The sequence below is a fragment of the Amorphotheca resinae genome (genome assembly GCF_003019875.1).
Source record: "Amorphotheca resinae ATCC 22711 unplaced genomic scaffold M430scaffold_3, whole genome shotgun sequence".
In the NCBI taxonomy this organism is placed as follows: domain Eukaryota; kingdom Fungi; phylum Ascomycota; class Leotiomycetes; order Helotiales; family Amorphothecaceae; genus Amorphotheca; species Amorphotheca resinae.
Window position 1 is genome coordinate 1235585 of NW_020194473.1, and position 14146 is coordinate 1249730.

At 49.6% G+C, this 14146-nt stretch overlaps 7 protein-coding genes across 7 annotated transcripts; 3 read left to right on the forward strand and 4 right to left on the reverse strand.

Annotated features, from left to right (window-relative positions):
- Positions 1-68: 68 nt before the first annotated feature.
- On the reverse strand, positions 69-2283 carry M430DRAFT_40318 (hypothetical protein). Its single transcript, XM_024867386.1, has 6 exons — positions 1940-2283; positions 1724-1775; positions 1469-1676; positions 1260-1416; positions 824-1209; positions 69-774 (listed from the first exon to the last, which is right to left on the reverse strand). Exons 1-6 carry the CDS (start codon positions 1947-1949, stop codon positions 334-336), a joined length of 1254 nt encoding a protein of 417 aa, XP_024723163.1. The 5' UTR covers positions 1950-2283; the 3' UTR covers positions 69-333.
- Positions 2284-2660: 377 nt separating this feature from the next.
- Positions 2661-3577, forward strand: M430DRAFT_56943 (hypothetical protein). The gene is made up of 3 exons (XM_024868646.1): positions 2661-2802; positions 2869-3019; positions 3086-3577. Exons 1-3 carry the CDS (start codon positions 2755-2757, stop codon positions 3352-3354), a joined length of 468 nt encoding a protein of 155 aa, XP_024723164.1. The 5' UTR covers positions 2661-2754; the 3' UTR covers positions 3355-3577.
- M430DRAFT_135706 (hypothetical protein) lies at positions 3289-5226 on the reverse strand. Its single transcript, XM_024862418.1, has 2 exons — positions 4977-5226; positions 3289-4913 (listed from the first exon to the last, which is right to left on the reverse strand). Exons 1-2 carry the CDS (start codon positions 5155-5157, stop codon positions 3625-3627), a joined length of 1470 nt encoding a protein of 489 aa, XP_024723165.1. The 5' UTR covers positions 5158-5226; the 3' UTR covers positions 3289-3624.
- A 525-nt stretch (positions 5227-5751) lies between these two features.
- On the reverse strand, positions 5752-8924 carry M430DRAFT_17044 (hypothetical protein; the record flags this gene model as incomplete). The annotated part of the gene is made up of 6 exons (XM_024863590.1): positions 5752-5892; positions 5941-6390; positions 6441-6683; positions 6731-8341; positions 8436-8677; positions 8876-8924. 6 exons carry the CDS (start codon positions 8922-8924, stop codon positions 5752-5754), a joined length of 2736 nt encoding a protein of 911 aa, XP_024723166.1.
- Positions 8925-9358: 434 nt separating this feature from the next.
- On the forward strand, positions 9359-10582 carry M430DRAFT_64784 (hypothetical protein; the record flags this gene model as incomplete). Its single annotated transcript, XM_024869130.1, has 4 exons — positions 9359-9489; positions 9614-10194; positions 10249-10382; positions 10457-10582. Exons 1-4 carry the CDS (start codon positions 9434-9436, stop codon positions 10580-10582), a joined length of 897 nt encoding a protein of 298 aa, XP_024723167.1. The 5' UTR covers positions 9359-9433.
- Positions 10583-11265: 683 nt separating this feature from the next.
- Positions 11266-11811, reverse strand: M430DRAFT_17046 (hypothetical protein; the record flags this gene model as incomplete). The annotated part of the gene is made up of 1 exon (XM_024863591.1): positions 11266-11811. One exon carries the CDS (start codon positions 11809-11811, stop codon positions 11266-11268), a length of 546 nt encoding a protein of 181 aa, XP_024723168.1.
- A 1432-nt stretch (positions 11812-13243) lies between these two features.
- Positions 13244-14011, forward strand: M430DRAFT_17047 (hypothetical protein; the record flags this gene model as incomplete). Its single annotated transcript, XM_024863592.1, has 1 exon — positions 13244-14011. One exon carries the CDS (start codon positions 13244-13246, stop codon positions 14009-14011), a length of 768 nt encoding a protein of 255 aa, XP_024723169.1.
- Between the last annotated feature and the right edge of the window lie 135 nt (positions 14012-14146).

Sequence of the window (14146 nt, forward strand, 5' to 3'; positions counted from 1 at the left end):
GGGGGGAGATGATAAATTATAGACCCGCGGGCATAGACCCGCGCGGGGGGGGGATTTCACTTCTCCTATGCGCTTAAGGAACTTCTATAGCTAGGTACTCAGATTCATATCCTGAATAGAATATCGATGAGCTTTTCTGTTAGGGATCACCTCCTGAAGACTTTTTGAACACCACACTTTCGTTCTATTGTTGGACCTCGTGAGCTTCTTTTTTTCTTTTTTTCCATTATAACACTCATCAACGCAGAAGAAACTAAACCAGACGCGGCCCATACGGGTGGGTATCCCATTCCACCACGAATCTAAGAAAATCCACACATCATTCTATGTGTCCTAAACGCCATCCTGAAAGCTCTTCGTTTTTTGAGCCCTGTCCTGAGCTTCCTTTTCAACCTGCAACGCGTGCTCTTGCTCCTTGGCCTCCCGAACCTTGGCCATCACCACCTCCCTGAAGATGGCACCCTTTGCAATGTTGCTTAGACTCTTTTTACCCCCGGAATGAGAACCTCCCGCTGTTTTGGCCTCTGCTCCTTCATGATCTGCATCGGGTAACGCGCTCCCAGCTGCTGCCTTTGCATCAGCAGGAACATCCGCCTGATCTTCCGTATCATCATGCTCGTCCTCTTGCATCTTGAGTGCTTCGATTCGGTTGGCAAGTTTGACGATTTCAATTCCACGGCGTAGGCGCGCCTTCGCCATGTATGCTCTGATTTCTGGCAGCAAGTTGTGGTCGCTTGCATTCTCGCCGCTGAGCCAGGGGTGGGCTAGAGCTTGCTGCGGAAACGTCAGTTCCGAGCCATGAGGGAGGAGCATTTCCACTTACCTTGCTGGTTGATCGATCTTCTGCGTTCGCCTGTAATAGATGTCCAATGAAGTCCTTCGCATCACTGCTGACATCCTTCCAATACCGCTCGTGGAAGACGACGCTCCCGTTACAGCATTCCTCGATGAGGTCTTGGAGATTCTCGCTTCGGAAGGGAGAGTATCCGCAAAGGAGAGTGTAGGTAATGACACCGAGGGACCACATATCTACCGGCTTGCCGTGCCCCTTCTTCAGCATGACTTCTGGGGCGGCATAACCAAATGATCCAGCCATTGTCGTAAGGACTTCGTCCTTCGAGTCCAGCATTTTCGCAATACCGAAGTCGGCAAGTACGAGATCAGAATGGGGATCTCTCGTGAGATAGAGCAAGTTTTCGGGCTTGAGGTCTACGCTCGCATTAGGGTTGTGTCAGTCCAGCGGACCAATCATTACTGACCTCGATGAACGACATTGTTGTCGTGAAGGTAGTCGACAGCTTCAAGAACTTGCCGAATAGTCTGCGATGCATCCTTCTCTGTGAATCTGCCCTGCTCACAGATACGATCGAACAACTCTCCTCCTGTGGCTAGCTGTGTGACAATGTAATATTTATCCTGGGGCACGTTATCAGCCCATACCACCTCCTAGTGAACACAGGTATCTTACTCTAGATTCGAACCAATCGACGAACTTGACGATATGCGGATGCTTCATGCGCTGCAGCATCTCGAGCTCATCATACACCATCTGCTCATTGCCCTTGACATTCTTCTTGAGAATGATTTTCACAGCGACCTTGCCGCTGGCGCAATCTGCCTCTCTGACAATTCCATATGTACCGGCACCAAGGGTTCGACCGAATCGATATTTCGCTCTGCGGGACAGTCAGGACATTCTTGGCTACCGGTACGGGACGCGTACTTCTTATCATAGCTCTCTGGTTGGCCGTGAAGCTTATTGAGCATATTAGAGACTGGATGAACAGAGTTAATGGTCAGCATCCTTTCATAGTGTCAAGTATATTTGTGCGGAAGAGGAATGGTTGGGTGCTGCTTAGGTCTTTGGTGCTCTGCTGTTATCGAGTGGTGGGGAACCACACAGCCTGGCGTCGCAAAGAAAGCGGGGAGAAAGGCTTACAGCTGCTCATCTTGACTGCCAGCTGTGTCGCTGAAACTGAATTGATAGGTAAGATCTTGTCTGGCTCGTGTTTCAAGGCGCGTGGTCTTTTCTGCCTCCGAACTGGATATGAGGTGGATTGGGTTCTCGATCACCGAGGGTATAATGTTAAGGTTACTAGTGGGGCTAAGTTCGCAGCGGTGGATATGGGTGGAGCGAGAGATGTCGCGCCAGAAAATGAAAGCAAAAGCGTTGCAAAGATGAAGGAAGATGGGAGGAGAAAAAGAATATAAGATTGAAGACAACAGATCGCAAAATGTTTGCGGCGGCGGTTTTCGATGCTGGTGAAGCAAAGAAGAGCGCCGTGGAGAGAAGAGCGAGGAGAGAGGGGAGAGGAGAGTGGAGAGGGCTGAGGATCGTCTCTCCTGTGGCTGAGACGGGCTATGGCTGACTCTGTGGCTGAGCACTTCAGGGGCGTGCCGATCATCACGTGTCACTTCCCCTATTTGGCCGGGAGGCGAGCGGAAGGGGACAAGAAGGTCATAAAATCCCCGAGAATCAAGGAGAGAATAACAGAGTTCCTTCCATCCTCCATCTCCTTGATGCCTGAACTCCTAGGTACCTTAACTATACACAGGTACCTAACGTAAGGTACCTTACAGCGGAGATGCGTGATTCAACTGCACAGACAATGTTGATGCCTTGGCGCCTGGCGCCCAGCGCCCATCTGCCCGCCTTTTATCGATAACCCTCCTCGAACCCATCGAGTACAAAGCGATTCTTCTGATTCTTCTCCCCAACATAAGGACTTCCCCAACTGCTCCCTCCTCCGCAAGATGGCCACAGGATTTGCGACAAAGCGCCTCTCAAAGGAACTATCCAAGGTACCTTCCCGACCACCTCCCCTTCTTCTATTACACACAATCGCTGACTAGTCCATGTCCATTTAGATCCACGGCAACCTCCCTCCTGGAATCACCCTCGTGTCTGCAGAAGGCTTTCAAGAATGGCTACTCGACATCCAAGTCCTGGACTCCAACCCTCTATATATGAACCAGACCTACCGACTAAAATTCAAATTCAGCCCTTCGTATCCCATTGGTATGTTTGTTCTACTCTCCCATCACTCCTCAAGGTACCAATTCTAATGAACAACCCCCCCACCAGAACCACCCGAAGTAACCTTCGTGTCCTCCCCGGACCGGCCCATCCCTATGCACCCGCACATCTACTCCAACGGCATCATCTGTCTGGATCTTCTGGGGCAGCAGGGCTGGTCGCCCGTGCAGAATGTTGAGAGTGTCTGCATGAGCTTGCAGAGTATGTTGACGGGGAACACCAAGAACGAGCGTCCGGAGGGAGATGCCAACTTCGTGGCCAATAATAGGAGAAGACCGAGAGATATTGACTTTTATTACCATGACAATACGGTCTGATGTGGATGAGGAGAGAGGACATGTTGTTTCATGGGCCTGGGGATTGGCGTTTGGGAGAAAGGGGAGGTGATCTGAGACTCGAGGCGTTCAGATAGTTATGATTCGATGCGATGATGTGGTCATTATGCGGAGGAAGCAGTCTTTTGCGATGGCATTACAAGCATGGCGTTCCGGTTCTTACAGATTTTTGATGTCTAGGCTACTAGAATTGTACAGCCGTCCCTACTATTTATACACTTGATTAATTCCAACTTTTGAGGAAATCTCGACTCAAAGTATCTTGACACCAGTCCCCGCGGCTTGGTCCATGAAGAATTGTTTTACCGGTCCCAAGGCGTTCACAGCTCTCAGTCCAATACTCCTTAATGGTACAATCGGTCCACTCTCAACAGCGTACAGCTTGTGCAACTTGTCCACCACGCCCAGCAGCATGTTATTCGCAGCGTATCTCTCCGCGTTGTATGGTTCCAGCGACATTCGCACCCCGATGTCCTGGCCATGAGTGACAGCATATTGGATAGTGTTCGCCAAACTCTCCACGTCACCCTGTCCTTGATTCAAGCCCTGGCCCGCAAGTGGGTGGATGGTATGGGCAGCGTCACCGACGAGGGCGACACGCTCCCCAATATATGTATCAGCATGTCGCAACTTGAGCGGGAACGAGGCAATACTGCCTTCCTGGACCCCGATCACTTGCTGAGGAATCCGGTGCTGGTCGAAATTCGTGTGTTGTGATCTCCAAGCCAGCTCATCGGCCTGGCCATCACTCTGCGTATGCATATATGCAAGATCCACCGGCGAGAGCCGGAATGCAGCGTTCACCATAGCAATGAAATCCTTGGGGCTCAAAGTCTTCAGGTGCGCCGCGAGGGCGGGAGTAGTTGACCAAACCAGCGTCGAGTAGTCCCCCGGAAGTGGAAGCATAGCCACCGGGCCCGTTGGCAAGAATCTCTGATACGCAATCTTGGACTCTCCCCCCCATCCTGGCCCCTCCATTTGGAGCGTCGCGACAACACCATGGCGCTCATAATCCCAACCTCTGCTCCCGATACCCGCAAATGCCCTCACAGGACTATTGGCTCCATCAGCACCGACCAGCAACCGCGCAGCCAGTTTCCGGCCCCCGCTCAAGCTCACGACCGGCCAGCTGCTCAGATCAAAATCCTCCGTCTCGGAGCCGAGCGCAATATCCTCCACCTTCTGTCCATCCAGCACCTCCACCCCACCCAGCTCGTCAATCCTCTTCAGGAGACCAGACGTCAGGTTAAGATTCTCATTCATGTACGCAATCGTCTGTCCGCGCTTCTCCGCGGGCCAGTCAAACTCGATCCTCGCCCCCGTAACCCCATCCCAGACCTGCATTTCCTCATAGCTTTGCACTCTCTTCTGGTCCACGTGCTGCCAGGCGCCGACCTGCTCTAGGAATCGTACCGAAGACGGGGTCAATGAGCTGCAGCGGTTGGAGAACTGCGTCGGAGGGAGCTGGAAGTTGCGCGTTGCGTCCAGGCGCTGGCTTTCGACAAGCGCGATTTTGAGATTGGCTGTGGCCGGTTGCGAACCTGTGACGGCATCTTGGTTATTTGAAGGCCTGGTGCTGCGGGGAGGACAATTGAATTACATACGTAAAGCAGCTAGGAGACTGAGTCCTGCTGGCCCCCCTCCTACACAGACTACGTCGTAGAGATCCGGGTTGACGGTGGAGGTGGCATAACTTCTTCTCTGACGCCGTAATTGACGTGTGCAACCACTACAGACATAACCTCCAAGTTGCCGGGTCGAAAGAGACGTTGAGGGAATCTTCATTGTACCTGAATTGTGCTAGATACGAGTTGTCCGATTGATCATTTTGCAAGGCATTTAGTTTGTAGGTAAGGTACCTTACCTTAGCTAATGTACCTTAAAGGTACGGTAGGTAGGTAAACCTTGAACCTAGTTGAGATCACGTGGATGGATTACACTTAAGCAGGATACGACGTTTCAGGTAAGAGTTTCTTTGACCATAGCGTTATGACTTATTTACTATGCTGTGGAGTGCTCTAAATGTTCTTTTTCTGTACATCTATCTATGCCATGCATATGTAGAGTGCAAAGGCATGAATGAGGTGTTGCTTGATGGAATGATGGAATGGTTTGAGACTGCGGTGAGGATAAAGCAGCAACAATCTAAATCCAAGAAGTTGCCCGCCCTGATGTCCTGTACCTAGGAGGTCCTATCCCGTCGGTCCTCCGAGTTTTCCATCCTCTACTGGATACTCCCCCTTTTTGTGGGGTATCAATGATTGCCTAGCCGAGCAAACCTATGCTGACGCCGTGCCCGTATGTATCCCTAGGTGCAGATTAAAAGCTCACTCACTGCGTGTATGTTGAATAAAACGACCTATAAACAAATCCAGCGACTTAAAACTCCCAGTCGTCATCATCTTCGATGGATTCGATCGCCCAGGTAAATTTCTCTCGGAGCGTCTTTGAGAAGAACTTTTCGATCGGAACATTGAACTTCTTTGCGAAGACAACCGTAAGTCGAGGATCGATGTAGTTCTGAAGACGATTAGCGCAATGATCTCAAAGCTGAGATGAATTACTCACAATCTTACTAGTACCGAGCGCAACCTCCTTGTTGCCCTCTCGGTCTTCGGCTTGGAGCATCATGGTCGTAATCCGCTCATCTAGCTTCTTGATGGCTGCTTCGTATTTCTCAACTGTCGGGCTTTTACCCTCCGCCACGACTTTCTTCGTCTTGTTCTCTCTCTTGAATTTCTTCTCGAGTTCATCGGCAGCCTCTAGTCTCTCGGCGAGCTCCTTTGCTTTCATCTCCTTTTGACCATCAGCAACGAGCTTCTCATTATCCTTCTGGAACTTCTTTTCAATTTTGGTCCGCTGTTCCTGGACTAGGAACGCCTGGTGCTCGAGAATCCAAGCTTCATCGAGATCTTCATCCAGCTCGAAATACTCAGCCCCCAGCTTCTTTTTCTGCTTTGGGTCAATATCCAAGATCATTTGCTTGGTGCGCCATTTCTGATACTTGAGACCCTTGATCTGTAATCGGGTTAGTACATGTTAAATAAGTAAGCTTCGGATCAATATACTCTGTCGCCTATCTTCTCCATCTGTGCTTCATGACTAGCCCCGACGGTACGCTTATGGTTACAAAGAATGGCCACCTGCCGATTGCAGTCATTGTAAAGCTTAACTTTCTCTTGAATGCTGGCGTTGTTGTTCTTGAGTCCCTGAAGCAGTGTCGACATGGTGTACGAGGCGTTGTAGGTACGGAAAACTTTAGCACTCAGGCCAGGCATGTAGTTCGTCAGATGTTTGTTAAGTTGTGTGGTCTAGATACGTTAGCAATTTGATTTGAAAGGGTCGGATTCGCACGTACAGTGAGACGGTCGAAGATATCATCGCCATTCGTTTTCGGAGGTTTCTTGAAGAGTTTCAAGTTCTTGAAGACTTGGGGGGCAACGACGACCTCATCATAAAATCGGATACTATCCTTTCCGAGGAAGTCGAAGATGACTGTATTCGGAGGCTTGAGCGTGACATGCTCGTACTTCAAGGAGCAACAGCCAACTGTCTCGGCCTCGTTTTCAGTATCCTTCTCGTTACCAGCACGCAGGGCAAACTTATCAATAAGATAAACTGCCGTGGCACGTTGGCGATCAGCCATGAGTTCAGCATGAAGATCCTTCTCGTAATCCTTGCGAATGCGGTCGATGTGCTTCTTGAGCTCTCTGGCCTTTTCGAACTTCTTGTAATCGCTTTGGCCCTTGATACTACTCTTCGCAGCGAGCATGACATACTTGTAGGCTCCGTTGATATTCTCTTGCCACATGGCAAGCCAAGTAGCTTTGTTGTCATGCTGAACGGCTTTCCACTTGTGTCCCTCTGGAGGAGCAGGTACAACTGCTTCTTTACCGATATTTATGGTGATCATCTCTGGAGTAACCCGTCGCTTGACCTTGCCGGTCTTTGGATGCTCGCCACGACCACGGAATAATCCGGGGGGTTCGACACGGAAATTACCAACTTGCTCCTTACGACCATCCCAGATACATGTGGTGTAGGGTGCTTCGATCGCATCCTTGGCAGCTTTGTCTGCCTTCTTTTCCGCTGCTGAGCGGGCTTTCTTCTCCTGGTTCTTTGCATCGTAGTATTGGAAGATTGGCTTGAAGTCCAGCTTGGAAAACTCTTTAATTTCGACCAGGTTACCATCCTTGTCTTTAGCTCCACCAGTCTTTCTGACCTCCTCGGTAAAGTCTTCGAAGAAGTTCTTTTGGAATGTTGGATTTTCGACGTTGTGAGTGGAATTTAGCATAGCGCCAAAGAATCCTGCGATTTCTTCGGCCTCGACAGAGAGGGTGAGTGGAATCCCGTCATACAGCAACTTGACATTCTCAGGAAGAGGTTCATACGGTGGTGGGAAAACGACACCATTATGCTGCAGGGTCTCCCATTTGATGCTGTCGTCCTCCTTCTTGGGAGCATCCCACCAACGATAGACCTCCTCCGCTTCCTCACTCTCATCTTTTTTACCCTTCCCCTTTTTGGTGGAAGAGGAGTCTTCGGATTTAGCTCTGCCGTTGGTCTTCTTCACAGCGGCTTTCTTCGCGAGTGGTACATCTGAGTCGGACTCCTCCTTCTTCACGCCATTCGTCTTCTTTGTAGATGCAGTACCATTCGGTTTCCGCTTCTTCGGCTTAACGTCACCTTCACTGTCGGATTCCTCTTTCTTGACTGCTTTCTTCGGGGTGGGCTTTTTCGCCTTGCTTTCCTTTGCACGTATAGCCTTAGCTTCCTTCTCAGCCTTCTTTTCAATTGAGGCCTTTTGCTTGGCAAGCTTCGTGTTAAGAGGTTCGTCATCAGAAGTATCTATACCGACTGTAGCCACGTCGTTTTTCGGTGGAAGCTTGCTGGCCTTCTTGCGGGCCAACGGCTGATCATCATCGGACTCGGATTCCGCGGGCTTCTTTGCCGTCTTTTGACGCTTGGCCTAGGCTGCTCGTCAGCATGGTGTTGAAATTGATGTTAAAAGTAACTTCAAATCGGATCGGGAGGAGATGTTGGAGGGTGGTAAGCTGACATACCAATGGCGCTGCGTCCTCGTCACTTTCGCCCTCACTTCCATCGACATTGTAATTGACGGCCTTTGCAGTGCTAGTCCTTGCTTTGCGCTTTGCATTGCCATTCGTGGCTGGTTCGTCAACGTCCATCTTGTCATCCAGGACTGGGCCGTTCCGGACCGAGACTCCCTCAGGAGCATAATCTGTCTTTGCCTCAGCCTTGTCCATAGCTTTGTCGTCGTCTTTCGAGATGTGGGCTGCAGAGACTTGTGGTAAGTTAGCCCAAGTCTTCAAATGGCGAAGGCTGAAAGAGAACGGCCAAGAAAGGCAAGTCGGATGGAGTTGGGGATGGTGCTGTGGAGTGTGAGAGTGAATGCGGGAGTGAGGGTGAGAGCGCCTTGACGAGCAGAGCCGCGACGCAAGAACTCTGCCAGGAGTAGAGAAAGAGAAGGGGAGATGCTCACCACGTCTGTTTGCCTTGGCTAAAGGCATATCGTCTGAATCGGAAGACATTATGAAAGGAAAAGGGGAGAGGCGCTGAGGTGAAGGAAATGGCTTGTGCTGAGTGGCCCTGGGGGCAGAGCTGAGGAGTTGTCAATACGTAGTAGTATTAACGCGAATTATGGAGGGCAGATAGTCAGAACATGCCTCTGAGCGCGTAGAAAGGTCGGACTGGGGATCCTTCGTGGGCGGACCAAGCGAAGTCGTCTGGAGACAAAGTGCGGGTGGAAGGAGTGGCGTCTGGCAAACATACAGAGAAGAGAATCGACTTGGGGGAATTTCCTTCGCTATTGTACTCGTAGGTCCTTAGTATTCTGAGGCCGGCCAGGCTCTTCTGCTGATTGGCTGCGGGTCGGGGGCGATGACTAAGCCGCCTCAGAGCTCGAATTTGATTCCCTAAGGTAATGAAGCAGCCGAGACCCGAAAAGCATCTTCAACCCATTAGATTGATCTCGAACGCATTCGTGGTCAATTGAACCCCGATACGAAAGGACCACCACCGTCTCCCTTTGTCCCACAAGATGCTGTCAAGAGCTGCCCGCCCAGCTTTGAGAGCCGGTGCTGCCGCCGCTGCCCGGTAAGAGAGAGACTCCTGTCGATCGGATGCGGAGGATGGACTAGGAGCTGCTTCGCAGTTCACGCTGGCAGATGGGGAGATTCATCAATTGGAGATACGGAGACTAATCAATTTGTGTGAACAGGGCGCCTGTCCAAAATGCCGCAACCTTCGCGACCCTCCGTGAGATTGAGGACAGACTGAAGTCCATTCGCAACATCGAGAAGATCACCAACACCATGAAGATTGTTGCCTCAACCAAGCTCACCCGTGCCCAACGTGCAATGACCGAGTCTCGATCATACGGACAAACCTCGAATGCTGTGTTCGAACACGCTGAGACGAAGCCTGTCGAGGGCGAGAACAAGAAAACCCTGATTGTTGTTGCCAGCTCCGACAAGGGCCTTTGCGGTGGTATTCACTCCGGATTGTCCAAGGCCGTCCGCAGAATGCTTGCCGAGAAGCCAGATGCTGATATCGTTGTGTTGGGTGAGAAGTGCAAGGCGCAACTGGCCCGATCGAGCGGCAAGAACATTGTGTTGAGCTTTGCTGGTGTCGGAAAGGACATCCCAACATTCGCAGATGCTCAAGCTATCGCTGACCAGATCGTCCTTCTGCCTACCGACTACGCCGATATTCAGATCATTTACAACAAGTTCATCAACGCCCAAAGTTACGAGGCCACACCCATCGAGGCCTTCTCTGAGGAGGCAATTGTAAACTCCCGTGAGTAGATCAAAATGAACATTTGCGGGTTCTCAACTAATATGTTTTATCAAGCCAACTTCTCCGCTTTCGAGTTTGATGAGGAGGTCCTTTCCAACCTCCGTGAATACGCTCTGGCCAACTCCCTTTACTGGGCTCTTGCCGAAGGTCACGCTTGTGAACAATCCGCTCGTCGCAATGCCATGGACGTATGTTACCCCTTTATACCTTCTCCTATTGCGCACTATCTTCTCTGTTTGTCCACCATGCTAACTATATGCAGAATGCCTCCAAGAACGCTGGTGATATGATCAACAAGTACCAAATCTTGTTCAACCGAACACGTCAAGCCGTCATTACTGGCGAGCTGGTCGAGATTATCACTGGTGCAGCAGCCTCCGAGGAGTAGAGCTTTTGTGAATATGTAGTCTAGTCATACAGTTTCGGGTCTTTCCGGCTCGGATAGAATTCGATTCCCTTGTACCAAAGCCAAAAGCCAATCCTAAGTTGAACTTCAACATGTACATTTTCCTTATATAATGCACAAAAATCTTGAATAACTTTGATCCGCAATTTCATCAGGGACGCTTTAGAATCATGAGCAGAAGAAACCTCTGTTAAAGAAGAAAAAGTACAGCTTTTTCTCACCCAGATCCCGTTCGGCCCCTTCCCTCTCTCTGGTCTACAGTTGCAAAGCACCCAGAAATAGGTAATGCGACATCAAGTCAAGCCGCTTGACGCAGATATAAACTCATAAGTCTGAGTAAGGAGTTCTGATCTCTTGCCCAAGGCCAAGGTGGCAAAATACAGACTAATCATTGAACAAATGGACCCTCTTTGTGTAGCTGAGGATGCCCAGTGGTTTTGGAGAAAATTATATCATTTATCCTGGATTTGACGCATCTAGAATAAGGAGAGCTGCCGAGACAATATGCCCCATGGTGCTGTTCTGTGTCGTTGATCAAAGTAAGCAGAGAGGATGTATGCTATCTGTTTCCTAAGCACCAAGTCCTGGCCTTGAGCCGATCGAACGCATGTAAGAATGTCATGATGCACATTATCCAACACTTTAAGCCATATATCATGTCGACATCAGTTCCTATCGTCATTACCAGCTAGCAAAGCAGCATTCAACTCCGAGAACATCCCAGGCAATCTACTCCTGACTCGCTCTTTCAAAGGCTGTCTCCAAGTACAGCTCACCTCCATCCTCACTCCCGACCCCCTTCTATCCTGCATCTGAATCCTCTGCTCACCCCCAATAACCTGCACTCGCCCACAAGGCCTTGGAATCCACGCCATCTGCCGAAACAAACCTCCTGGCCCATGAACCATATCCCAGTCGCTGGAAGTTACTTCGTCAGCTCTGCAGACACGTAGGATCCTCCATTCGTGTGGAAATGGATTGCTGGTTGTCGAGACCAAAACTGTTAGGACGCCTGAACCTGGCTCTGTATTCAGGTAGGCTTGTCTATCGGCGCAGAATGGACAGCGAGAGGAGAGAGGAAGTTGGATGCTGCCGAGATTGGCATTTGATGGTGGAAGATGGTATGTCTCTGCTGGGGTTGCATGGGTACGGATCATTGGCCCTATTCCTGTATGACCGCAGGCGTGTAGAAAGGTGTAGTGACGATACATGCTGTCAACTGCTAGGTGAAGAAAGTAGAGATGATGAAACGTGACGAGCCAAGAAATATAGAGGTTGTTGTAGGTGATGAAGAACTATATCTTGCAAATAATTCACAGCGACCCTTTGATAGCTACTCCCAATTGACTTCTGGTACTAAAAAAGAGGTATCAGTGGTGTCAGATACATATACAGCTGGCCTATGCTATGACTGCAGCAAAGCCCAGGTTATCCTTCTTGTCTTGACAAGTACTAATAACTCCAGATTATGAATCGATTCTTGAAACTGATCAATAGATATCACAATGAAACTTTCCATCCTGCAAACCAAGAAGACTTCGATACTCAAGTCTCTTTAAGTCGATTGAGATGGAACACTGAAAGAAATATCAGTCAATCAAGGAATTGTCTTTCCTCCACTCGTCCGGCGCGCGTGGCAAACACAGTTCAACCCCCCAAGTTGCCCAATATTCAAAATCAGACTCAACTTCTTACCAACAATCAATATAAACCTTCCACGTCTACAGATGATTCACAGAAAAACTTGGCGCTAGAGCAAACCGGGGATAGTGATTCACTCCCCCTATTTGCCTTATTGCTTCCACCTTATATATTCTCCCCTTTATCACCACAACTCCCACCTCTACTTCTCTTCTGTTCCTCTTCCGTCGTATTCTCTCCATGCCCATACACATGGATACATGTCAATAAGACGGTAAGTTTAGGAGCGCTGGCGCATTCTTCAAAGACAAGCAAGGCGTTGTGAACAAAATTCAGACAAACATTATTTCGTTCTGACCCGTCAGATACGTTTCCTTCACAACTTCCAAGTATCATTCCAAATACCCAACACACGTTTATCATTATTCCCTCTGTGGATAATTCTGAATTTTATTCATTCGTGTTCTTTGCCATCGAAATAACGCGTAATATTATTCTCGGTACGCTCTCTTGCAGGATCTCTAGCAGCAAGAACAGTTTGCCTGGAACTTCTTTCTGTCTGCCCAAACGATCAACAAAAGACAAATCAATACAGACAGTAGGAAGGTCAGCAAATCGGAGTTTGCCCTCTTTACCCAGTCAATATTCAGATCCGAAGACTTCTCAAGATCTTTCACTCATCAACAGCCTCTTTGCACTCCGATATCACAACTTCGTCAATATTGACTCGAATAATCAGCATATTCGTCGCGCTTCCGAAGCTTGCTAACTGATTCACAAAGAGATCCGATATTAGCATATTGACCGATCTCCTCTTAGCACTCGCCCTCATCCTATCGATCGTTCTGCGCCCGGACCAGCCAAGTCTCCATTACAGTCTCTTCACTCTCACACTTATCAACAAAGAGCCAAAGATTCACGTTGTCTCAACAACTCTCAACCAAAGGTTTTCACATCGTCTCAACAACTCTGAATTGAAACGAGGTCACGGGAACAGCAGCCATGTGTGTCAAGGAATTTTTCGGCTACAACTGTGGCCATTGCTCTATCCCATATCTCAGAAAGTGCCCAGTCTCTCTGTCAAACCCTTCGTTCCCGATCTGCGAATACCCGGCAGAGAGACCCATTTTCACAGATGAGTACTGCCATCCGTGTTCAAGGGTAGTTTGGAATCTGAAGGTGTTGAAGGAGGAAGAGGAGCATCGGGGCCGTCATTTGAGAGGGGAATGTTTCTGCGAGACTGTCTTCGAAAGGGAGGAAAGATCAAGACGAACAAGACCAAGACCTGGAAAGGGGAAGGGTAAAGCCATCAGTGGTGGCCAGACTTCTGGGCCACGTGATGTCGAGGAGGGAGGTACAGCAAGTGCCAACACGGTTAGAGAAACAGGACAGGGCCATCCACATCAAGACCGGGGGGACCCGGCACTCGTGGCTGCGTATGAGTATGTTGGATACTACATTGAACAAAGTAGTGTTCAGATGACGGATCCCAATCAGTCGTACGCAATGGTCGTAGGTGGATATGGCCTCGAGGAGCAACTGGTGATCGGCCAGGCGGGCGCTGGAATGAAGTGGTACCCCTATTCGACCTCGGCACCTCCCCAACATACCCCGCCGCTTCAGACGTCGCCAAAAGCATCAAGGGCCATGTCAGTGCCAACAACAGGATCTCCTGATCAGTGGTCATCAGAACATGACTATGGAGAAGATACAGAGCAGCAGCAGCCTATGGTAGTCAGCAGTGACATGGCCAGGCGCGACTCAGCATAACGGGCACTTCTCGTGAGTAAAGGAAAAATAATCACTTCGGATATCAATTTAATGTGTGCTGGCATTGCTAACGCAATGATGATTGTACAAACATAGGAATTATGCCAGCGGTATCACCATGTACAATTTACCACG